General features: G+C 36.3%; 1 protein-coding gene across 1 annotated transcript in view; it reads right to left on the minus strand.

Annotated features, from left to right (window-relative positions):
- Window positions 1–5,469: 5,469 nt before the first annotated feature.
- LOC121415802 (structural maintenance of chromosomes protein 5-like) overlaps window positions 5,470–25,653 on the minus strand; it is a 34,942-nt gene continuing 14,758 nt past the window's right edge. The window contains exons 11-23 of the mRNA XM_041609134.1: window positions 24,602–24,715; window positions 23,609–23,703; window positions 22,478–22,607; window positions 21,415–21,594; window positions 19,230–19,399; window positions 17,923–18,046; window positions 16,430–16,552; window positions 13,598–13,714; window positions 11,910–12,059; window positions 11,064–11,234; window positions 8,561–8,740; window positions 7,786–7,881; window positions 5,470–5,721 (exon numbers count right to left, since the gene is read on the minus strand). Coding sequence (XP_041465068.1) covers window positions 5,587–5,721; window positions 7,786–7,881; window positions 8,561–8,740; window positions 11,064–11,234; window positions 11,910–12,059; window positions 13,598–13,714; window positions 16,430–16,552; window positions 17,923–18,046; window positions 19,230–19,399; window positions 21,415–21,594; window positions 22,478–22,607; window positions 23,609–23,703; window positions 24,602–24,715 — 1,785 coding nt within the window. The 3' untranslated portion in view covers window positions 5,470–5,586. The remainder of the gene's footprint in view (window positions 5,722–7,785; window positions 7,882–8,560; window positions 8,741–11,063; window positions 11,235–11,909; window positions 12,060–13,597; window positions 13,715–16,429; window positions 16,553–17,922; window positions 18,047–19,229; window positions 19,400–21,414; window positions 21,595–22,477; window positions 22,608–23,608; window positions 23,704–24,601; window positions 24,716–25,653) is intronic.

Raw genomic sequence — 25,653 nt, forward strand, 5'->3', positions numbered from 1 at the left:
GAAATAGCATGCGATCGATCGCTGATAGTAATTGGACAGAGCTTAGATCGAGCATTATGCCCCACAAGACACCGTGCGCTATAACATAATCGAACATGGTACGACGTATCACGATCGAGGAGTGTAAAATGTGACGTTACTGATCACCTGTTGAAATCTTTTGAACGTGGTTAACAAAGTCTTTGTGTATAATATCAAAAGGACATTACTTATTTGGTATAGATCTTACTTGAAAGTTTGAAGGGGAGTACCCCAAGTGTCCATCTTGGGGCCTCTTTTATTCTAAATAATGGTGAATGATTTCATGGATTTCAATAGGTGCAGTGAAATAACTGGAAACTGAAAAGGATGAGTGGACGTGCATTCAATAAAAAATGTCAGGTTAGCTGCCGACATTTTTATTGTAAGCCAGAATCAGTTGATTTTTATTTTCACAAAGGCGTAGCAGCCACCAAACACCGAACAATAGTGAAAATTGAATCGAGGGTGTCTCTGTTTATGCTACTGTTCTACAACACGATGCAAGATTGCGCTTGGCGGGGCCACTGCGAGTACATTTAATGACATTATTGTTTTCCCAATCTCTAATCGAGCGAAGGTGAGAGCTGGTTGGGCGATGAGGGAAATATGCACATCTAAATTTTTGAAAGCAAAAAGGGGGATGCTTTTCGTATCTTTATTTACTTTTTTTTTTTTTACATTTTTTTGTGTTTGAAAGGGACAATCATCTCTGCCTCTAGCCGAGAGAGGGGGCGAGACGCATGTTGTTAGCACCCCACGCCCCAGATGCTATCATATTTCTTTCTTTTCGAACGTGAGCAAATAAGATGAAAATAACGTCGATAACGTAGAGGGGGTAGGCTACGTTTTCTGGTAGATCAAGATTAATTTCAAATAAATCAGACAGAAAGCGGGACAAAGATTATTGTCGATCTTGTCACATTATTAATAATCAGTTGACTTGCATTTCCCACACTCATATAAATTCTGTGTGTGGGGGGGGGGGGTGGTAATTTTTCCACGAAATTAATAGTGAAATTTACTGGTATAGCTCTTCAGTATCCACTTTCACTCAGTGTTTGCTACTAATCATCCACTTAAAATACAGCACACACACAGCCATCTGTCTTTGAATGAATGTATGAAGACCAAAAAGACTCATTCAAAGATTATATATTTTTTTATAAGTACTTCAAGTTTATTGCCATAAAGCACATTTAGTGATAACATGTAAATAAAGTTTTCCATAAATACATCTTGAAACACACGTACTGTGTATGCACAACTTAAAACAGGGTTAAATATGTATCTACTCTATGTAAACATAAAACATTTATACATTTTATGAGGGTACAGATGGAAGAGAATTGAGTCCTTATTGCTGACCATTGAATTTTGTTCCTTTATAATGCCACAGTCAAAGCAAAGCAACAAAACTGACTTCTGGTCCCGTCCTACAAAGAGTTACAATTGATCCAATCAATCTCAACTGTTAGGAAATCCATCCATACCATATTTTTTCAAGCAATTTTCACAATCTCCTTAGTAAACAAAGAGAATCACAAGGAATCTTCAAGAGAATGATGAATGTATAAATATCCATCATATCGAGAATATAATTTTTTGAACAAATCTGCATTTTAGATGTTGATGTTGCTGGCCATCCATAGTTGTGATTGATTGGTTCAATTGCAACTCTTTGTAAGACGCGGTCCTGACCTATAAAAACTACTGTATTAACACTATTTTTATCACTGATATCGGTCAGTGGAGTCAGTTTTGTTGGTATTATTGCAACATAACATGGAATCTTAAAGAAAGATTGCCCAACATATCAGGCATAAAAAGAGACTGGATTTTGAAGTACAATAGTTCATTAATTACTGATCAATCTAGTAAAATCCCAGTATAAAGCATATCACTGAAAGGCCAGTGTAATTAACTTCAATTTCATTTGGTAAATAACGAATCCATTCATCAAGCCCCCTGGAAGAAAATTCTATAGATTTCATAGATTTTTGTTGGTAAGTTTATGGTAATGACATAACGCTACATTTCCAATGAATTGTGGAATGTGTGAAAGACAAAAGGAATTTGTTTGTCCATATGTAAAAGCAAAAGAGACAGAGAGAGAAGATTTTCTATGGCAAGAAACAACCACGTACAAAACATTGTAAAAAGTAACAAAAAGAAACAAAGAGTGTTAATAAATATCTTACAGTATGTACATGTATAAATACAAAAGTGCTTGTATAGTCATGTTCAACATGACAACTGATATAATGTAGACAACACTTTCACTCTACTGTACTGAGTAAATCTACATCTAACTCTACATTACATATTTACAGTAAAGTAAATCTCTCTCATTTTGGGACACATTCACTGGGCTTAAGGACAAGACCCCCCCCCCCCCCCGATGATTAATTTTAAATGCATAGAGATGTGGCAACTAACTGTTTCTCGTAATTTCGCTCTCAACTAGTAATTTGAATCAAACAAACTAATGTTTTTTTCTTATAACAGGTACTTTCTTTTAATTTTTTACATTGTTTATTTTTTATCATTTTGTCTCTTGATACCAAGTGTGGTAAGTCTGGGTGGAGCCATGTCCAGCTTGTTATACATTTAAATTAGACCAAATAAATCTTTGTTGGATTGTTATCATCATACTATCCTTTGAAGCCCAAGTATATCTGAATAGATCAATACGCATATTTACACTGTGAAAAAGAGGAAAGGAAAATAAGGGGAAAAGAATGAGGATGACCGGGGACAACAAGTGAAATGGAAGATAACAGATGAAAGAGATGAAGGGAAGGAAGACACGGTAGGGGTGTAAATTAAGAGATGTCAGGGTACTTTGAAGAGAGGAGGGCAAGACTGCTGAAAGTTGACTTCAGAAGGGGTATTATAAAATTAGACCTACATGTATATTTTCTGAGAGTTGTACCAATTCTTTTAGGTATATTTTTCTTTCTTTTTTCTTCCCCCTTTTTCTTTCTTAAATAAAAACTTCTGATGATCACATGAATGAAGGGGCGCCCCTAGTAGCACCTCCCTGGAGTTTATAGAAAATAAAAGTTGGAAACTGAAAGAAAAGTCATGAAGGGGAAAGGCTCTAGTGTGGATAGCAATGAAGGGCAGTACAGGATACAGACCAATTAGAAAGATTTGGAGGCTAAATGAAGGAAGAGATGTAAGGGTGGAAAAGAGAGTTGTGTCAGGAAGAAAACAAGGGAGAAATTAAGAATTCAATGGGAAGATGGGGGGGGGGGGGTCATAAAGAAAGATGGAAAGGGGGAGGTGGAAGCAGAAGGATAACAAGGAAAACTAGGAAAAATATAACACAGGAAGAAATATGAAGATGAAATGTAAGAGAACGAGTTTTTGGAAATGATTACAGATCAATTATTTTCTAACACAACACAGAGGATGTGAGCATAATTTGTCTGCATAAGGAAAACAAGACCCAAGTCCAATTCAAAAAAAGGCACAATATCTTTTTTTTAAGGTAATCAGCTGCTATGAAATGGTTCACATTGAGTTCACGTTGAGATTGAATTATCCTAGTAAGCAGTCAATCAAGCCCAATTAAGGTAATTAACCTTTGTAAGCTATTGTAGCTTTTTGCTACTTTGTCTCATTTCACATAAGATAAGATGATTTATTAGGTTGAGAGCTTGGACTTCTTTTCCGATTCTCCTCATTTTTAATTCAACCATATAAACACATTGTGATATTAGTGAACTTCATTAGGACTTATCCTCTCTTATTTATTATCCACATCTATCAAAACATAACACTTGTTTGCGATAGACACTTTGGAAGCTTTAAATGGGTGTGTGATGTATATTTTTCATGTGCCAAACCCCCCCCCTCAAAATGTCATTCTTGCTGACAAGTCTGTTAAAATTTATTTCTTGATGTGGCTGAAGAAAACTGATTGCAGCTTGATTGCAGTAGTCAGCAGTTGTTGACAGTATAAGTGGTTGCTTACAATTATTTCTGGATTTCAGTTGGGCCTGAAAAAAAAACAGTTGTTAGCAGCAGAAGCAGCACCAAAATCACAGATTCTTAATTTTGCTTCGTAGTTGCTCCAAACCCTGGACTAGGGCCCGGTTTCATAAAGACATACAATTATACATTATGGTAACTACGAAGGAAATCTTGATTAGGATTGGCTCCTGAGCTCTGGTACTATGACAGTTACCATGATGGTCAAGTTTCAATACTCAAAGGCCCAAATTCTCAAAGGTAGTTTTGAAAACCCACGGTTGAATCCATGGTTTATGCAGATTTCCTGTATAAATTACGCTTATTTTACCACGTATATAAAAAATTGTCCAATGCTGATGCACGCTTTTGTCACAGTGCGCCAAATTGACGCCTGTTGCCGTGGTTATCCATGCTACATGTATTTTATTCTTGAGTCCACTGTTTTGAATGATGAGTCCACTCTTCAAACAGTGGACTCATGAAAAAAATATCATATCTTACCATGGTAACAGCGTCAATTTGGCGCACTGTGACAAAAGCGCGCATCAGCATTGGACATGTTTTATACATGCGCCCAGAGCTGCCAAGTTGTATTTCGCATTTTCAGTATTCTTATCCCCCAAAATCAGTATTTTGACCCAAAAATCCGTATTTTTACCATGAGATAAATATGCATGCATAATGGCAAAGTTCGATCACTTCTTACATTATTTTGCGCCCCACACCGTCGCACACGAGATCGAAAGCTTCACTCTAGATTTTGGTTGTTCCGCTGAACTGCGTTGGCTCACTCACCAATACATAGACTGAAGAATTTGGAGGCCCGTACGCACAGACAACGTATTAGCAGTAACGTTAGATCCAACATTCGACGGAAACATGTTTTTTTTTCGATCGTTTTTTGGCACATAAAATAAAAAAATGTCACATTATGAAAAAGAAATTGCACCCATATTTACGGAAAAATGTGTGAAATTCAGAAATATCGTACCTTAGACCGCAGTTACGGCTAATTCGTTTCAAATTATGATCGAAACATCGTCATCTTCGATCCTTCCGTCGGTCAACGTAAGTTGCCATCTTGGATGACGTCATCATCCTTACAGACGTATTTACCAGTCGCAAAATATCGCGATTTGAGCCGCTGCTTTGCGCTTGTAAACTACGTGTGCGCTCGGAACTTGTCACCCGCATTGACTCGCCGCGCCGGCGTATTGAAAATTCTAATGAAAAAGCCTTGATGTAAGCATAACTCATTGAACGTAGAGGGCAGCAACACACGGAATACCTTTTCTTCTCTAATTTGTTTTTTCCCGTATTTTATCATGAAAAAGCGTACTGCCGTATTTTAAATTGATTTCCGTATGAAATACGGAAAAATCGTACTACTTGGCAGCTCTGTGCGCCCGATACGCGGTAAAATAAGCGAAATGTTTACAGGAAATCTGCATAAACCATGGGTTTTCAAAACTACCTTTGTGAATTTGGGCCATAAGTTCTCTATGAACCCGGCCCCAGGCTTTCAAAACATTATGAGTTCATATGAAGAAAGAACTTTCTACAAGGAGCGAGTGTTCAGGATGAGGATTAGTTCTCCTTGTTCAGTCTCTTCTTTCGCTGGATGAACTTTGGAATGCTCCATTTCTCATGAGACAGCATCCAGTGGGAGTTGTATACACAGAGAACTTTCATTCTGGGTCCATACTTCAGGTCTGGTAGCAGCTACAACACAATCGGAAAAGGTAAGAAAAGAAATGAAAATAAAGTGTGATTGAATTTCCTTTCTCTGTGAGTGTCGCTTGATATGTGAATGCATAATTCCAACATTCCCCTAAGCCCCCAAATTCTGTTAACTTTCTTCTCCAAATGAATTTCCGAAACATTTCTTATGCAGTATTGTGCAAAGTTCTCACAACTCGTGTTTGTCATTCTCATACTCCATGAAATGTGTCCTTCAGGTGCACCAAACAATTGATAGGAAGTTTACATTAATAAATTTTTTTGGGGGGAAAGAAAAGGAAGAAAGGAAGGGGAAAGTGAAGATGAAGCTAGATAAAAAAGATAAAAGGGGAAGATAGTGGAAAAGTGAATAATGCAGAAATGAAAACAAAGGATATTAGGTGGAAATAATACTTTACCCTGTCCAGTGGAAATTAATTTTGATAGTCGACAAGAACTAGCAATGTATAAAACAAATTTCATTTGCAAATATATTTCAAAATAATAACTTACACCAGTAATGAGAGTAATGCAAAAGAAATATAACTTACAACATGATATCACCAGTAAAAGCAATTTACAAAGTAGAGCGCATAAATTGTGCTGAATGTGATGATAAAAAACTGACATGGACATTGAAGAGAAATGGAGGAAGGAGGTGAGAGTAAGGATGGAAAAAAAGAAGAAGAAGAGGAGATATATGTGCTTGAAATGGAGCAAATGCACTGGAAATATAAGAACGGGCTGTTGTAAAAATGGAAGATACAGAAAAAAAGTTGACAAGGAAATCAATGCTGTGTTTTAATGCCATCAACCTATTGTGATGCAGAGCTCCCAACCTGAAAAAAAGAACATTTCAGTATTTTCAAGGCTGAAAATGAGTATTTTGGTGAGGAACTTAGTATTTTCACAGGAATACAATAAGACAACAAATAAACTGAAACTTTAGAAATCAGTCTTTTGCATGAAACCATCAGTATTCTTCTCTATTTTCAGTACAAAATACGGAAAATCAATACTACTTTACAGCTCTGGTGATGATTAATTCCTTCTCGATTATTAATATTGTGGTGGCTGTCATGACACAACCCTTAACCCTATATAGCCAGGCTATTTTGAAATTGCATAGCCCGGGGGAGGGGGGGGGGGCTATTAGGCCCCCCCCTCAGATCTCGGCCGTTTATCGACCGATTGCGACCAAATTTGATGTGTGGTGTCTCATTATGTAGTTTACAAGAATGCGTTGTCAAATTTGTGATATCTATTATCATTTCTTATTTCTCTAATTAATTATGCAAATATTCAAATTTTCTAAGGGAATTTTCATTTTTTTGTAGTTTTCCCCCCATTTTTTGGAAAATGCAATGGAATCAAGCATGTTAGTAGCCAGTCATGTAATTTAAAAGACAGCTCACTCAACTGTATTGAAATTGTATAATTATTAGATTATAATAGTAATTAATTATGCGCATATGCTAATTTTTCTCGATAATATTCTTGTTTCCTTCCGTGTTTCCAAATTCTTATGTATTTCTTTGTTTTTAATTTATTATGTATTTCTTTGTTTTGAAATCTCTATTTTTTATTGTTTTTTTTAAATCTAGAATAGTTGGTGATAGCCCAAAAGAAAGTTATGTGAGGAAAAAAAAAAAACATTCATCTGACAACACTTCTTGTAAAACCCATACATTGTACACACAAAAGTCAATGGAAATTGCCATTTTCGGTGACATTGGTCACGAATATGTGCTATATCTCCGCAAGTGTACCCCCGATTTTCGCAAACAGGGTCTCAAAAAGTGCAGGAGATGTGAGAGAAAAAAAGTCATGAGATTTCAGCGTATTATTTTTTTGCATTTAGAAATTATCGCGAAAAATGTCAAGTGGGGCCTTTTAGCCCCCCCCCCCATCGGGCTATATAGGGTTAAGGGTATTTATACAGCAGCCATTTTACATCAGTCTATTATGTACTTTAACAACCATACATGTATTTTACCTGATTATGTAACTCTTTAATATTGAATTGAATAAAATCATACTGAATTGAATGGACCTATCATAACTTACCTTTGGTGTGATGAGGAAGTACTGGGATGTATTCTCTCTGCATGCCGTCTCAACCACAAACTCAAACACCTTCCTCTCATTGTTTGGATCCATACCCTGTAAAACACATCCACAGTTAAACTTTCTCAGTCAATCAGCACTTGCCATATTCCTGCCCTACTTGCTCTTGGGTAATGCAACGTATCAGAATGAGATGCCAAACAATTTCAGAGTATCACGCTTTATACAATTTTACAATACTGTACTTGAATAGTTTGCTGAGTCTATCAGACATGTGTAATATTCAGCACCAAACACAATTCATTTCACCAAATTTTACTGAACAATTTTATGTGTAAAGTGCTTTGAGATATTGAATAGATGTATTAAGCTCTATGTACATGTAGAGGCAGAATTATTTAGAGAAAATGCGTTTGTTTAGATCCTACAAGGCCATTGGGTAGAAGACGGTAGCAAAACCACTCTCTCCTCTATCTAAAACTTTGTTAGGTTTGGGACGATAGCCTGGGGGCCTCAGTCATTTGGTTAACTATTTCCATACCATGACTGCCCAACCTGACATAATAGAATTAAATTTGAAATATTTGTTGTCGTACAAAATGCCAATAAAATGACTTTAACAATGATGAATTATTCAACAAAGAGTTCTATTAATCACCCCCAAACGAATTCCTTTCATATCTTATCTACTAACCTGATTAATCTCATCCACTACCCTAAAGAGTTCTATTAATCACCCCCAAACACGAATTCTTTTCATATCTTCTCAACTAACCTGATTAATCTCATCCACTACCCTAAAGGGGCACTTGTTGAGATCTTGTAAGGCCATCAGATAGAGGACGGTAGCCACACTACGCTCTCCACCACTCTGGTAGGTTGAGGTCAAAAGCTGGAGTTGTTCATTGCGACGGAATTTCACTTTGATCCTTATCTCATATTTATCATAATCCTCCTAAAAAACAACCAAACATTGATGACAAGGGTAAATTATCACATCATTTCAGCGGTATTGTTTGAAATAAGAAATGTAATTTGCATTTATTCCCGTTATATTTTTTTTTAAGAATAAAATTGATACAACACTAAATAGATGTTCAAATGATCAGCTTTTCAAACTTCACCTGTCAAGGAATAAGAACAATAGTTATCAAATCAAAGGATTCATTTGTTGGGTGATAAAGATAAATAATAAGTTTTTCATGTTTCTCCAACAATGACACATGGGTAACACAGCTACTGCTGTGTGATGCCTGCCTATGAAAAAAAATCATACCCAGACCGGGTGGGATTCGAACCCACGACCTCTGTCATAATCAGAACACCACTGGTGTGCATGCAGCAGTAGCTGTGTTATCCTTTTAACAAACATGAAGAACTTAGGCCATGTTTATGCTTCCACTTTTCAGGCCAGAATCGGCGTTTCCAAATGTGATTAGTCCAAAACACGGTTGCGTCCATGCTTACTTTCATTTAAATGCTGTTTGTTTATTTAAGTGCGTTTGTAAACGTCGTTTGACCAGAATCAGGCTTTCTGGGGAAGTATAAACAGAACCACGATCGTAAACGTGTTTAAATGACGCCATTTGGCACATGCTTCCGGTGAGTCGCATTGCTCCATGTTATCTCCACGTAATAACAACAATCGGAAAAAAAAACTTTCGAAAATAGGCGCGCCCAATTTGACCTCGCTTTACGAAGCGAAGCCAGCTTGAGATCATGATTTGCTCTGAAAAGTTAAGCATAAACAGCACTCCCAGAACCACGTTTACGATCGGCGTTTTGAATCAACGTTTGAAATCGCTGATTCTGTCCTCGCAATGGAAACATTAACACACCCTTAGAAGAACAATAGTATTCTGTAACATTAAAGTAAACTAGAAACTCAAATGGTATATACATATAAATCATTAATCAAGTTAACCCTAGGGTGATTTCCAATAATAGGCCTATATCTAATTGACCTTTTTATATAACGATTACCCATTATTCTCCATTCTTACTCTATGTCATGAAATGCTGAAGCAATGGTAATCTGAGGGCATAGCAACTTTGCATATGATCTAATAAAATCCTTTCAGGAAAGTCAAAGATATAGGAATTCGATTGTATATACTTGTACTCAATTGTCAAGTAGTGATAAATGGAGAATCTGGTGCTAACTCTTTCACAAAGTAAAATACTATTTTTGCATTGAAAAAAGACCAACAAACAAGTTTGTGATGAACCCCCCTCCCCAAAGACCTTGCGATAGATTCAACATTTCTCAAATATGAAAAACCAGCAATACTAACATCTAAAATGCACGTATGTAGGTCCATTCAAAGAGTTTTCTAAATATGATGTATACTTGTGCAAGCATAAGTGTTAAGACAAATCAGGGTGTGCCTCATCATCTCTAAATGGACATCGTTTATATTTCTTATACAGGCCTGTGAGTGGGGTTTCAAAAAAATAGCGGAAAAATTCCGCTGAACTGCGTTGGCTCACTCACCAATACATAAACTGAAGAGCTTGGAGGCCCATAAGTACAGACAACGTATTTTAGCAGTAACGTTAGATCTAACAGTGGAAACCTGATTTTCCGATCATTTTTTTGTACATAAAATGTCACATAATGAAAAAGAAATCACATCCATATTTACGAAAAAATGTTTAAAATTCATAAATATCATACCTTAGACCGCAGTTACCACTAATTCCTTTGAAATAATGATCAAAACATCGTCATCTTCGATCCTTTCGTTGGTCAATGTAAGTTTCCATCTTGGATGACGTCATCATCCTTACAGACGTATTAACCAGTCGCAAAATATCGCAATTTGAGCCGCTGCTTTGCTCATGTATGCCAACAACGGCAACAATGCACGGTGTGATCCGCGCATAGAGATGTATATATCTCTATGGATCCGCAGCAGTTTCATTCGAAACTTCGCGAAGGCAAAATACAAGGCCCCGTAACGTGTATATTCACAACACACACATTCTGCTCGCATCCATTTACCTAGACTTGTTTTCCAGCCGTTTTGGATAAAATAGCGGAATTTTGACTAAGAAAAAAAAACGGAAATGAAACACAGGAAAAAAGCGGAAATTGAAATCGGTCTTAAAAATGAAAATAGCGGATTTCCGCTAAATAGCGGAGATTTCACAGGCCTGCTTATATGAAGAATTGTGATGAATATCCATAATTAAAATTGATCAGATCAATCCTAGGGCTAACCAGTTAGAATGCAACCCAAATGGGACAAATATATCTAAACACATCTTGAAATTACCTCAGTTGGGCAGAAGAGGCTGACTTCGCCGGCACATCCCATGGTTTTAAAGAAGTCTGAGAACTTGGCGTTGATATTGTGAACCAGGTCCCTGAGCTCTCGTAACCAGGATTCTTTCAGCTTGTCTATCCTGTCCTTGTGATGGTCAACCTCTTCTTTCTTCTTAACAACCTGGAAATGAATTTAAAAGGAATAAAGGCATGAGACATGTGTGATGGTTTTCTTCTGTAAGTACATGTACATTAGATATTGAGAAAAAAAGGGGCATGTTGGTTCCAGTGTTTGAAGGCCCAAAATAATATTTGAACAATTTACTTACAGATTACAAATAGCAAGGCACAAGAGAACACAAAGTATTTTATGAGTTGTTTGCTTTTGTTTTATTTCTATTATTATTACTGTCTTATTCATTCATTCATTGTTATCTTCATTATCATTACTATTATCTTTTGTTTTTGATGGGGGGATAATTTCATGCATTTGCCCATAACAACAAATGTCTGCATGATTGCCCGCATGATCATTCACGAGACTTAAAAATAAAAATCCCCAGTTGAGGGAAAGACAACAAAAAATAACCGGATTACTCGGAAGAATTTCGTTATAAAAAGGCTCACTTTCAAAGGATTGATTCTCATTAATGTTGCATTAGGTTCAAATTCAAATTATAATTCAACTTTATTTCAACAGTCAGAACAAAATTACATTGAAAGATATTTTACAAGTGGAGGGGCTAAATGAAGAACAACTGCTTGTATAAATTGGATAACAAAAATCCTATTAATACATGTTAACCTGCTGTCTGATAAGACTAATCATTCCACTTTCAAGTGGAAATCAGCTTACCTCCGCTTCAACGATTCTTATTTCTTTCTTTCTCCTTTCATATTCTCTGACGACTCCTTCATCCGTAGCGAACTGGCAATCGGCTTGTGCTTTCTCTCTGAAGATCATGTCATCCACCATATCAATGTCGTTAGGGTACTGCTCAAACAGCTGTACATCAAACAAACGAATGATTGAAATGGTTGGTTTGACAATGCAACAACATGAGAATGGTCTCATCGGAGCAAAATGAAAGCTATTTAATAAACATTATTGAAAAAATCAATGCGGAGAGTCTCTTAACAAATTTCAAATTCATTTTAGAGAGATCCTCTGGCATCGGCTGGTGCTCAATTCCACTCTTTGCCCGCCACAGACAGAATCACTCTTGACCCACATTAATTTCAAAGTGAAATCTTAAGAGGGGTTTTGCATAAACTATGCTAATTTAGCTCACAATAGCTTTTGATTTGTTTATCATCAAGAAAAAAATTGTGTGTACAGTTCTACACAGTACAATGTGATGCACACATCACTATTGCTTATGTGTGTGTGTATGAACATTAAGACTACATGCACTCTGTGTGTATTGTGAATAGAATTTGACTTGAGACGATCTTGGCAGTCTGTTGTATGTGACTCGACACTGTTAGAAGTTATCTTTAAAATAAAAGAAGTTCCTGCAGCAGAGTCTCAAGAACACCTGTAATCTTACCAGATTGAGTAATCTTACAGGAAATTGGTATTTGGTGTATGGAACCTTACAAATTTCCTTAAATAAAACACCCTTTTCCCCTTTTAAACAGACCTGTTCTGTTAAATTGCATAAAAATTCATGTTTTATGAATTTACAGAATGATTCTGTTATTGCTTTCTGCAAAATCTTCTGTTTTTCTGTAAATCTGGGTATTTTTAACAGTGTAGTCGAACAAAGCGGGCAAATAGTTAATTATGTTGATGTTTGTGTCAAACACATATTTCCCTAATTCACTGTTTATCACCTTGCATAGAGACCGAATCAATAAAATCAAATAAATAAACTACATCATTACTTTACAAATAATACATGTTATCACCTATTATCAAGGGCATTAGGAATAAGCGTGTGTAATTATTCTAATACCCTGATAAAAAGATGTGTATCATGTTTTATGAGAAAGTGATGTGGATCCTGCCCCCCCCCCAAAAAAAAAAACAGAAAAAAAGACCACCAAATAAAGAAGTTGTGAAAAAAAATGTGATTTGGGGGAGTTTTTCATTTTTGCCTGGCGCACTTTTTTCTCGGACCCAAGACAAAAATTATTGTCATTTCATGTTGAGATAAGGTACAAGGAACATAAAAAACTGTTGCCACAGTAAAACAAAAAAATCACACATTTATAGCCCACTCCTAACTATACACTATAATGTAAATCTATATGTTAGAGCAAAAAAATGACCGGTCAAATGCGCATGCATTATCAATCACATTATCCATATCCATTTCATCTTAATAACAGCCTCTGTACTTTTCATAAGATGAAAGTCTGCACAAGGAGCCATAAAGAAATCATTACATAATTGGGGTCTCAAAGTAGTTAAAATAAAAAGCTACATCATCAGATGGTGTATCTCATAAATCATCAATTATTTCTTAGGGATTAAGTTCAAATTACAGACAACCTTTAAACAGCATGTATACAGACAAGCTTCCCTACTTATTTACTTACTTTCTTCAAATTGTCTGATGGTTTTTCACTGCCAGTTTTTTCTCTTGCAAGTTTCAATAGTCGTTTAGCATCATTCTTTACTTGGTCGGTCTCAACAGTCAATTCTTGGACTTGGGTCTACAAAATCAAACAGACAAACAATATTTGGTACTAGACAATGAAAATAAAACATACTTACATTGCATGGATCTGCTGGTGGAAATAGAACAATGGTTAATGGAAAAGCAGGAGTATGATAAAATTTTCTACAAAGAAAGATTACAGATGTGTCCTAATCAATTGAACACTGTTTGATTTCAGTATACATGAATCGTAATAATGAGTCGGTACGTGCGAACACACCGCTTCTTCACCACTTCCATTGGGTTTGATTTTGCACCAAGAAAAATTAAACTCTAAACTGATTCAGATTTTTAAAATGTCGTAATTCATAAAAAAATGAACAAAACATTACATTTCAAACCAGTATTAAAAAAGCTTGTATGTATATTATTCAAATACATTCCCTTCTTTCACTGGCAAGACGCCGTCATACAAATCCTTCATCTTTACACTGCACTCCGCTAGTTTGCAAAAGGAGAATATTTGCCCATAGTAGGAGATGCACATGACTTATCATCCCACGCTACAATCAGTTGCATACACACTGGCCAATGCCATTTGTGATAACATGCACCACTTCATACAGTGTACACATGAGAAAGAGTTGAGATTAAAAGTTAGACTTCTATCAAAACGAAAGACAACGATCGATCTATTATAAGTCTTACTGGCGGGACCCACGTTCCACTTCATACGTAATTTCGTCTAGCTCATGAAGCGGCATTTGTGAAAAGAAAGGGGTTTCACTCAATGAATGCACATGCGGATTTGCCCGAATGACAATGCTTTGAGGAGAACAATATGCCCAATAGCTTGATGCTTGGGTTCAGGTTATCCAGTCAAACAGTGGTGTCCTTCACCACTCCTCTGCCCTGCCAACCAAGCCCAAGAACATGAGACACAAGCAGGTCAGTTCGACTGTAGAAAGATGGAACGGTGTGCAGAAGATGCGATAATAATAATGCTCAATTCTTGTATAGCGCATCACACATAGCATAGCATGTCCCTATGCGCTTAAAGAAGAAATAGTGTAAGGTAATAAAATAAGAATGCGATGGAGGTGTCTCACTAAAGGCGGTTATGTTCCAACTTCCCTGAGCGTTGAGAATAATCGCAGCATGCGTAGCCCTACACAATTTTACTTAGGATCATAACGTCGAACTTCCACCCGACATTGAAAACTTTGTTGATGAGAACATATTGGTGAACATCAAGTTAATTGTTGAGGCAAATGGAGGCAGAGACAATGCAGGAATTCAAACCTGTCAAAGTGTACTGGAATAATCAACTCCACTTGTCCCATTTATCTGGACTTAAACCTTTTTTTGTCGCACCCTAAATTTTGCTACTTTGTTTGTTTGTATCTTATATTCGCTTTGTTGGGACAATATTAATCTTCATGAATATTGAACTTATTTTTTCATTATATTTTGTCCTTCACGACTATGATGTAAAACAGCCATTGTGCTGATACATGTTTTTATCCTGAATAAGTATTTTGAAATTAAGAAATTATACATGTACCAATAAGGAGTTCACCTGAAAATATCACATTCTGACTGCAAGCTAGGTGGGGGCAGGGGTTACATCTGTGACTTAAAAATAACAGATCAGAAAATATGGATTTTTTTCAAAATGTTTGCCAGATTTGTTAATGTCTTGAAAGAAACTGCTTTTTAGGTACTTGAGTCCAAGGACCCAAAGGCAGCACTGCTCCTCCATTCACTACTTTCCAAGGGTTAGGGAGGAACTGACACCAAGTCTGCAATCTGAGTTAGATTTGCTTTGTGGATCTTTGGACCCATGGCTACAAAGCTTACAAACAGAGCTACTTGAGTGAGATGTACAAGAATCTTAACTGTATTATTAACTGATTATTGCAAGGGGGGTCCGTCAAACTATGGAATGGCAGTCAGCCTTAAGTTTTATATTTGTATACTCTTATATCGGATCAATTTGTCAAATCTTATGAATCTTTTTTTTTATTAAAAAAATAGTGAAACCTTATGTGCCCTTATTAGCATTTGGTTTAATATACTTCAGTTTGAATTATTTTAAGCATAGAAATGATAACCACTAGTTGTACACTTACAGTGTATAATTATCGAACTAATACACACTTTTATTATACTGACCTTCATTAACTTCAAAGGCATTTGAATTGAAAGTGTCCCTTTTTTTAAAAAGCTTTATAGAGATTATCTCCATATGCATGTATTTTACTGGAAATCAATATGTACCTGGCCAGTATAGTATTTTGTTTTTGTTTTTTTTAAATACATTTTTGCTTGTTCTCATACATATCAATCTTAAAATGCTATTTCTAACTGAATTGTAATTGTTTAATATAGGTTTATGTATGTGTTTTTATTCTTGTGGATGTCACTTTACAAGTCCAGGTAGGAGAGAAAAGCCTACAGGCTATGGTAATTTATTTCATTTTTTCCTTTCCCAGGCAATCTAAGCTTGTAAAGGAGACATCATTGTTTCTTTACTCTTTGTATTCATGCATTTGTTTTGTAAAATGATCTTTGCTGAAATACCAAATAAAATAATAATTATAAAGTGCTTTGTTGTCTACCCCTTCCCCATTTACTGTCTACATTTGCATAACACATGCAACAAGCACAACTTGAAGTCAGTCACACATCTGTCATTGTGGGCCACTCTCCACCCCATTACCTGTGGGCCTGACAAGATCATTGTTGAAGGAGAGACTAATGTATGTACCTCAAGGATGTTGATCTCATTCTTGGTGTCGCTGATGTTATCCTCACACTGCTTTCTGACCTTCTCAGCTGCTACCTGTTGGAGACTCAATGAAACCCTCTGTATTGACTTATCAAGACAGACCTGATGAGGAGAGAAAGAGAGAGAAAGAGAGAATCATTTAAAAATGGAGAGACATAAAGATAGACGGTTTTGTGTGTGAGCAACATGCTGTACATCGTCATTAGTGGGGGGGGGGTGTTTCACAAAGATTTAAGTATAAATTAGAGTCACACTAAACCCTAATAAGACAGGGGATGGACTGATTCAGCCCCCCATAAACATTTTTTTGTGATAAATCCACAGCGCAAAATTTTTGCACTGCGTCGCTTGCTTCCTTTTTTCTTTCAATTCTTGAGCAACTTTTGAGACCAAAGTTGGGACCCCCGGGTACGCAATTCTGAAATTACCCAACATATTGTAAGTGTATGAAGACCCAAAATTGCTCAAAAACATGAATTTGTGTACAAAGCCATTGCAAATTGTGTATTAGCCAAATTACTTCTACTGGTTAAATTCAATTAATTTCATGTTATTTCTGGTTTCTGGTCAGCATAAAGTCCCTGATACTTTCCATTAAAAAAAGTAAAAAAACAGAATGACATGAGAAAAAAATTTAATATTGAATTTTGTTAAAGGACATTTGATAAGAACCCTACAAAGAGTGTGTGAATAGAAAATTAGAAGTTCATGGTCCTTATTTAGGTAATTAGAGCAATTTTTTATTTTAAGCATTAATTACCATAATTAATTAGTAATGATATTTTTCGAAGTATATAATAGTACGGTTTGTAGATCATGCCGTGGGTAATGCACGTGCCAATTTTTGTCGTGATCACAGGTTTGACGGCAGATATTTTTTTAGACATCAAAATAGCCCAGTCTCTTTAGGGTTAAAATATATGCAATGCATAATCTTATCACTTAATACACAGTAGTGCATGTCCTCTTGGCATGATCTAACCAATGCATTCATACTTTTTATAATGCACATAACTAGTCATTAAAATCTTTGTGAAACACCCATCTGGCCTGTATAGGCTGTTATTAGGCGTTTAGTTTGCACCCTGTATGTGAGCAGATCACTAGCCATACGCTGGGCATTTGTTGTTAACTTAGTCGCAGCTCCTGAATTTTGACAAATGTTGAGTGGACAACAACGAACTCCCACGTTTTCGTTGATTTTCGATGTGCAAGCAGTGTGCTGCTATAATGTAACTGGGTCTTTCGCATATGCATGGTAATTATGTCTCAACATCATGGAAAATTTTGCTGAGCTTTCTGAATGAGGTTTTCCACTGTCATAAACTACAAATAAACATGAATACAAATAAATTAACGTGATATGGAAATATAGCACATGGGCGTAGGACGTGTAAATAATGAGTGAGCACACCCAAAATGATCCCCCTTCTAAATCCTATCTTCAAAATGAAAGCAGTGATGATACTTACCTTGTTGAAGTCATGAATCTTTGTTAGGAGGGCGAGCTTCTTCCTGTTGACTTCTTGTATCTTTTGTTCTACTTTTCTCTTCTCCTCTTCAAGGTCAATGGCCATACTCTCTTTCCTCTTGATCCTGTCATTGTACGAAGATTTGGTAAATTGCCTCTTGGTCTTCACCCGCTTCGTCTAATTTTCTGTTTGGTCTCATCACCCATGGTATAATCCTCATTTATTTAGTTAGACCATTTACAATTGAAGAATTGACTGACAAAAACCTCTCATTTACAACTAAAGCACTGATTTCGATTTACACTACTTTTTCGACAACTGAGGTATAGGTCAGGCTAGAAAAAAATAAATGCATGAGAGTGCAATCTCTCCGCTTGAGAAACAACCTTGACAGCATGATCAACAGAGATTAACAGTGATAGACGGATCGACAGCAATAAAGGAAACCATGGGGGGCTGGATTTCGGAGTGAAATTGGTTGTTACATGAATTCTGGGTCATTTTGCTTTATTCCATGTACATTCTCACTTCTGAGCCTTCATCTAACTTTAAGAGTGATTTCTACACATGTCTACAGAGCACCTAGGGCACCGTACAAGGTGGACATGTACAAAGTAAAATAACCTATGCTGTTATCATAATTATCAAACAAGTCAAATATTTATTTCCTACCTACAATTATTTCCAGGCAGTGTTAACATTATAAGGAGTGCAAGCATAATCCATAGCCATCTTCACTGATATAAAGATGCAATGTACTGATGGACTGATAGGTGTTATGCGCATCCCAATTCCATGATCTCACTAATGCAGTGATGTGTTACACACCATGCAAAACTGAGATTTTAGTCTCACTTACCTAACACATAAAATGCCAGATGTGGTAAAGGCCTCAAAATGAGTTCAAACAGATTCGCATAAAGTAGCAACCAAAGTGCTCACATACATGTATATGCAAGAAAAATATGCGCCAAGAGATTTTGGAAGAAATAGTGCCATTGCTGAGAAATTGACAAACTAAGCATAGCATTCCAGCCAGAGGTTGGGTCTTTGTCCAAACAATAATAATACAAAATCCCACATGTGCGAATCTGTGTTCGTGATCTTCAGTGAGGGGATCTGTTAGCATAGAGTTCATGGAATTACATTTACCTAATACAGATCTACCATGTACAATGTACAAGATCTAGATCTACCATATGGTGACGATAAACCTTGATTGTAAAGACTTTCTTACGAAGATTGTTTGCTGCAACAGGTAATAGCTTACAAACTTTGCAAAACACCTGACGTAAAGAAAGACTTACTTGTCAATCACTGCTTTGATGTTCTGAGTGATGGTTCTTCTTTGATTCTGTCTCTTCTTGAGTTGCTTTCTGGCCTCTTTGATCTCGTCAAGCTCGGCATCCAAGCTCTTGTGTCGGTTCTCAAGGTCAGCATACCTCCGCTCGGCTTCCTGCACAAGTTTTTCCTTTTCCTATATCAAACAGAGGAATCAAGTCAAGGTGAAAGTCAAGTCAAGTTGAAAGCTTGAGCGATAATTCTAGCAAGTACCTTGCAATATTTGTTGTCATCAGACGTTTGGTTTAGACTTTTGAAATACTCGGACAGATCAAGACCTGATAGGTGTCAACAATGGGAGTAAAGTTAAAACCAAGCTTGTGATGAAATTGTTGACTTGTTTGCTTGAGATTCAGGTGGTCCCTAAAAAAACATAATAGGATTAATACTATTCAATATACAATGGGTAAATATACTTGTTATGCAGCATATAAAGCCTTTTAATTGAAAACAAGTGGAATGCCTCTGGCCGTCTCACCTGCATCACGCGGTTCAATACAGCAGCAGTGCTGACTTTGAATACTACTCTAACTCGCACAAGATGTTCAGTGACACATGGTTACTCTTATGTCCACTTTTTATGAACTAGACCAATAAACTTACAGAGATATGATGGTTATTCAACAAAAAACCCCAACATGGCCAAAGTTCATTGACCTTACATGACCTTCGACCTTGATCATGTGACCTGAAACTCGAACAGGATATTCAGTGATACTTGATTACTCTTATGTACAAGTTTCATGAATCAGATCCATAAACTTTCAAAGTTATGATGGTAATTCAACAGATACACCCAATTCGGCCAAAGTTCATTGACCTTTGACCTTGGTCATGTGACCTGAAACGCGCACAGGATGTTCAGTGATACTTGATTACTCTAATGTCCAAGTTTAATGAACTAGACCAATAAACTTTCAAAGTTATGATGGTAATTCAACAGATACCCCCGATTCGGCAAAAGTTCATTGACCCTAAATGACCTTTGACCTTAATCATGAGACCTGAAACTTGCACAAAATTTTCAGTGATGCTTGATTACTATTGTGTCCAAGTTTCATGAATCAGATCCATAAACTTTCAAAGTTATGATGAGAATTCAACAGATATCCCCAATTCGGCCAAAGTTCATTGACCCTAAATGACCTTTGACCTTGGTCATGTAACGTGAAACTCATGTAGGATGTTCAGTGATACTTGATTAACCTAATGTCCAAGTTTCATGAACTAGGTCCATATATTTTCTAAGTTATGATGACATTTCAAAAACTTAACCTCAGGTTAAGATTTCGAAGTTGATTCCTCCAACATGGTCTAAGTTCATTGACCCTAAATGACCTTTGACCTTGGTCATGTGACATGAAACTCTAATAGGATGTTCAGTAATACTTGATTAACCTTATGGCCAAGTTTTATTAACTAGGTCCATATACTTTCTAAGTTATGACGTCATTTCAAAAACTTAACCTCAGGTTAAGATTTGATGTTGACGCCGCCGCCGCCGCCGCCGTCGGAAAAGCGGCGCCTATAGTCTCACTTTGCTTCGCAGGTGAGACAACAAAAACGATGGAAACAATGACACTCCTTTAGGCACTCAAGTAGCTTGTGAATTTGCAAGACTCCTTGATGAAAATAAATTATGTTACTGCTGAAACATAAAACAAAATTTGTGTGAACGTCGTGGTCAAGAGGTTATGACTCTCGTCTTTCAACCTAAGGGATGTGGATTCAATTCCCAGCTATGGCATGTTTTCTTTCAGCAAGAAATTTACTAACATTGTGGGGGCACTCAACCTAGGTGATATGAATGGGTACCCGATAAGGAAGGAATTCCTTGAATGCTTGAGTGTCTGTAGGCAGCATGGCTAAAAAAGCAAAGGTTATATTAATATTATCATGTTGGCGTCTTGAGCATTCCCTTGAATGTATATGTGCTCATTAGAAATGTACTGCTAATTATTATTGTTGTTGATGTTTCTGTTATCATCATCATCATTATTATTAATATTATTATTATTATAGACAAGTATTTCAAGACAGGCAGGTTTTTGCCTTGAGTAAGGAATGTAAACATAACATGATCTCAATACATTTAATTTTTTTTTAATTTCATCTAAAAATATCATAAAATAAATGATATTCTTAGATCACCTGAATAAGCATTTCCAGCTCTCTTTTTTCTCTCATATCCACCATACTCTGACCGAGTAACTTTGCGGGTTGAACCTGACTGCTCAGTGATGACTTGTTCTTGTTACCATAGCGACTCTGCTTGATGTTGTACTGGTATCCTGGGGTGTAAAACTTGGTTAGCTGAGCATGTTCGATAACCTGAAATGATAATGATGATGATAACAATTACCATAAGAATAATAATACATGTAGGCATCTGTATAGAGCCATGTGCCTACAAATATTCTATTCTGAGGAGCAATATTATGACAAAATTTGTTTTTGAATATCTCTTTTTAGCAGCTCAGCAAATATTTGTGTCATGATAGAATGCTGTTATATTGAATGTGGCAAATGATCTACGACGAGAGCTGCCAACGTGAACATTAACATTTCAGTATTTCAAATGCTGAAAATCAGTATTTTAGTGAGGAAAGCATTATTTTCAAAGAAATGCCATACCACAACACATAAGACTGAAACTTCAGAAATCAGTATTTTTCACAAACCATCAGTATTCTTCGCATTATTCAGTACTTAATACTGAAAATCAGTTCTGGTTGGCAGCTCTGTATGACCTTTGCCTAGTGAGTTGAAATGACACCAATTTATCTGAAGATAATGCTCATGACCATTATAAGTTTTATGGAATACTGTTTTGAAAAATTCAAAATCTTATCCTTATTTAAGTTTATCATGTTAATATTTCAATATATTTAAAGTTCAATGAACCAAAATGATTTTTTACACTGATCATGTGACCTGAAACCCATGCAAGATGATCAACGATACTTGATAACCCTTGTATCAATGTTTAAGGAAAAACGTCTTTAATCGTTAAAGTTATGATAATATTTCATGAACTAAAACCTTGGTTAAGATTAGGTTTTGACAATGCTGTAGCTATCGGAAATGCGGTGCATATGTCTCGCTTCCGCTACACAGGTGAGATGAAAATGAAAAGGTTCTATACAGCAAACATATTTTTTGTGATATTCATTATCATGCATCTAACCAGGTATACATTAATTTTGTATCTGACCTTTGCAACATTGCGTTCTGTGTTCTCATCTCCAAGTGGAATGTTGTGAAGCTTATGAAGCTTACACAGGTAAGCCATCACAGCATTCGGGGCAGTCACAAGGTCCTTCAAATAGGCAAAGAATCCAAACCTAAAATAATTTAAAAAGACAAAGAAAATCATGATTATTGGTGATTTTTTTCCATCCCAGATTGCTAACAAATCATGAATGCTTGTTAGCGCGCAACCCAAGACGGCTGTTTTGAGTGGCCTGGTACTGAAAAAAATACCTTACCAAAGGGTACTAGCACATCAAATGGCAACCAAACACTAGCATACCTAAGGTACCTGACGAATCACAAACCATGCAAAGGACGTATCCCTGCCCATCTGACGAGCTTGAAAGACCCTTTATTGCCCTCCTCCCCTGACGAGCTTGAAGACCTTTTTTTTTGCTTGTCAAATTTTTGGCGGACGGTTTTGCCCCCCCCCCCCCCTGTGGAAAATCCAGGTACGCCACTGCAACCAAACCCAGTTAACCACCTATGAAACCTAAGCTCTACCGATTGAGCTATCATGTCTTGTCCATTGCTTTATAATGTAACTACTGTCCAAGGAATAATTTATTTTACTGCATTCATAATAACACTATAAGAAATTCTACTATACAGACACACTATGAAAATAAAACATTCAAAATCTGAAAATAAGTGTCCACTACAGCTTTGTTACATGTATAGGACTTGAGGTGTTTTTCTTTTTTTTTAAAGAGGCAAAACTGAGTTTTATCCCATTCCTCCTTAAAATTAGATTGAATAGAATTCAATAAAAAGACAAGTCAAGTGTTTGAATATGATTTTCCTTTCTTCAAACTATGCTAATGCCACATGATTAGAGTATAAAAGGAATAATTGTAAATAACACGTGAAAAAGAGCTAGGTTTTTCAGTCTATTTCCAAGCAATGATAATACACTGCCCCACATCGTAGTTGGCAACCTTTCGGTTGGTCCATTTCCAGATTAGAATTCATAATTTCGCGAAGTTAGGTTTAACTATACCAGATCTACAATGACATAGTGACAATGAATCTTGATTTTCAAGATTCTCATGAAATAAATGTTCGATGCATCATTAGTTTAGCTTTAACTTACCCTACTTGTTGAATAGGTCTTGGTGAAACATAACTCTCAGAGGGCTCTGCAGGACTCTTGACAACACTCACTCTGAGGTTCTGTCTTTCACGGATCTATGAGAAATGAAATTAAGGATATGCCAGTTCTAAAGATTTTCAAATAAGATAGTAAAGAATCCAATGAAATGCCCATCTAAGTGTCTGAATGTACAAATAAAAAAATATGTGCCCAAGGATTATGTATGAAATTGTGTCCTTGCTGAGAAATTGGCAAAATAAGCATTGTCTCGTCTCGTCTTTTTGTCAATGAAAATACACAGTTCCATTATGTTCGTATATGTGTTGGTGATCTTCAATGTGATAATATTTCAGCTTAGATTTCATATCACACGGTTCAGTTTATGCAACTACCAGATCTAGATCCACGATGATATAGTAACAATCTTAGACTTTCTCATGAAACCAATGTTTAATATAATTAATACTCTCCAACGGTTGCTTCTATTCCATATGACACAAAGCTTTCCTTTAAACTGAGCAGAGCACAGGTAGACAGATAGAGGGAGATTCCTATTCAAACCAATTGAAGAGTTGCTTTGAATTATTGTTAGATGTTGGCTCGAGGTGATACCCGTGCTCAACCAAGCACCTCAAAATCGAACCCAAAGTCGCATATCCCCCACCCCCATGGATCTTGATTCTATCCTTAACAGTGTAAATGGTGATATGATATAAAATGCACACCTACATTGCATATAAATGGTGTAAGCCTTGAAGGCCCAGTTAAACCCTTTTTAGTTTAAATAAAAATAAGACTGAAAACTGTCAATGTCGCATTTGGTCTTAAATCTGATCCTTATTCTATGTTTCTTATATGATAGGTATGTCAGTCCATGAGTGTCCCCCCCCATGCAACTGGTGGACAATGAAATTTTAAAGGTCCAAGATGATGTTTCAGAAAGTCTCAGTCAAGTCACATGATCGATGGGTACAAGAATCAAGCTTGCGTTACCTCATTAATGAATCTCTCCTGATCTTCGGCATCCTCGCACACAAACGCTAGCATATCCTGAAAGGGTATGGCTCTCTCAATGAACTTGGCATGGTCTTTATTTGCAATGTTCAACTACAAAAGAAGGAAAAACACAGATATTTTTCTTACCCACTGTTGTTAGTACTATTCTATTTCATTCAAGTAAAGATCACTTTCTGCTTCTACAAACATACAGTTACCATTGTTGCATCAAGAGAAACCTCTTCAAAAGATTTAGGAAATAGGTGGCAGCTCATCAGTATTCACATTGCATTGTCTTATAATCATTGTTCATTTTAAAGGTTTGCTTATTTCTATGGTGTAATTTTCTATCAGAGCATATCTAAATACATTGTATTATTATAATTCTTTTACAAACACTGGCCTATTTTACATAGCACTTTTCTATTCTGCAAAGTATTTTTCTTTGTTTCAGTATATCCAAATTTAAACTAGAAAAGAAAATACAAAACAGACTGAGGTCAAGTTGCCCCATAAATGATTTTTTAAAGATCGCATTCATTCGTTACAAAAAAAAGCAGTGTACAATGTTTTTGTGTGTATTCAATTAAACTGGACATTTGAAGGAGGACGGAAAAGCTAATTTTTTCTATAAGTTACTCTTAAACAAAAGAGCAGATGATTACCACTGATCATTAAGCCAAAGAAATACCACATTCATGACTAAATTTTAATTCTCCTTCACCCTGTTATTCTAAAACACAAAACTTAACCTGCAAACTCATACTGCTTTATCCTTCCCAGTTAAAATCATTTCATAACATTTCTGGTAGTTTCCAGTCTCATCACTGTCTTTGAACCAACTGAGTATCTTATAACTCAAAGATTCTTGCCATCTGATTGGTTGAAAGGTGTTCAATATTTGATCCATTCTTTACTGCATGTATTTTTCAATTTACAATTGAACAGTACGCTAGTGCCCCCTCAGTATGTACCTCTAATCGTATGTATTTCTACTTCCCTTTTGTAAATGTCTGTGTGTGTGTTTGTGCGTGAAGTTAGCACAGATC

Source organism: Lytechinus variegatus, chromosome 5 (genome assembly GCF_018143015.1).
Source record: "Lytechinus variegatus isolate NC3 chromosome 5, Lvar_3.0, whole genome shotgun sequence".
Lineage (NCBI taxonomy): Eukaryota > Metazoa > Echinodermata > Echinoidea > Temnopleuroida > Toxopneustidae > Lytechinus > Lytechinus variegatus.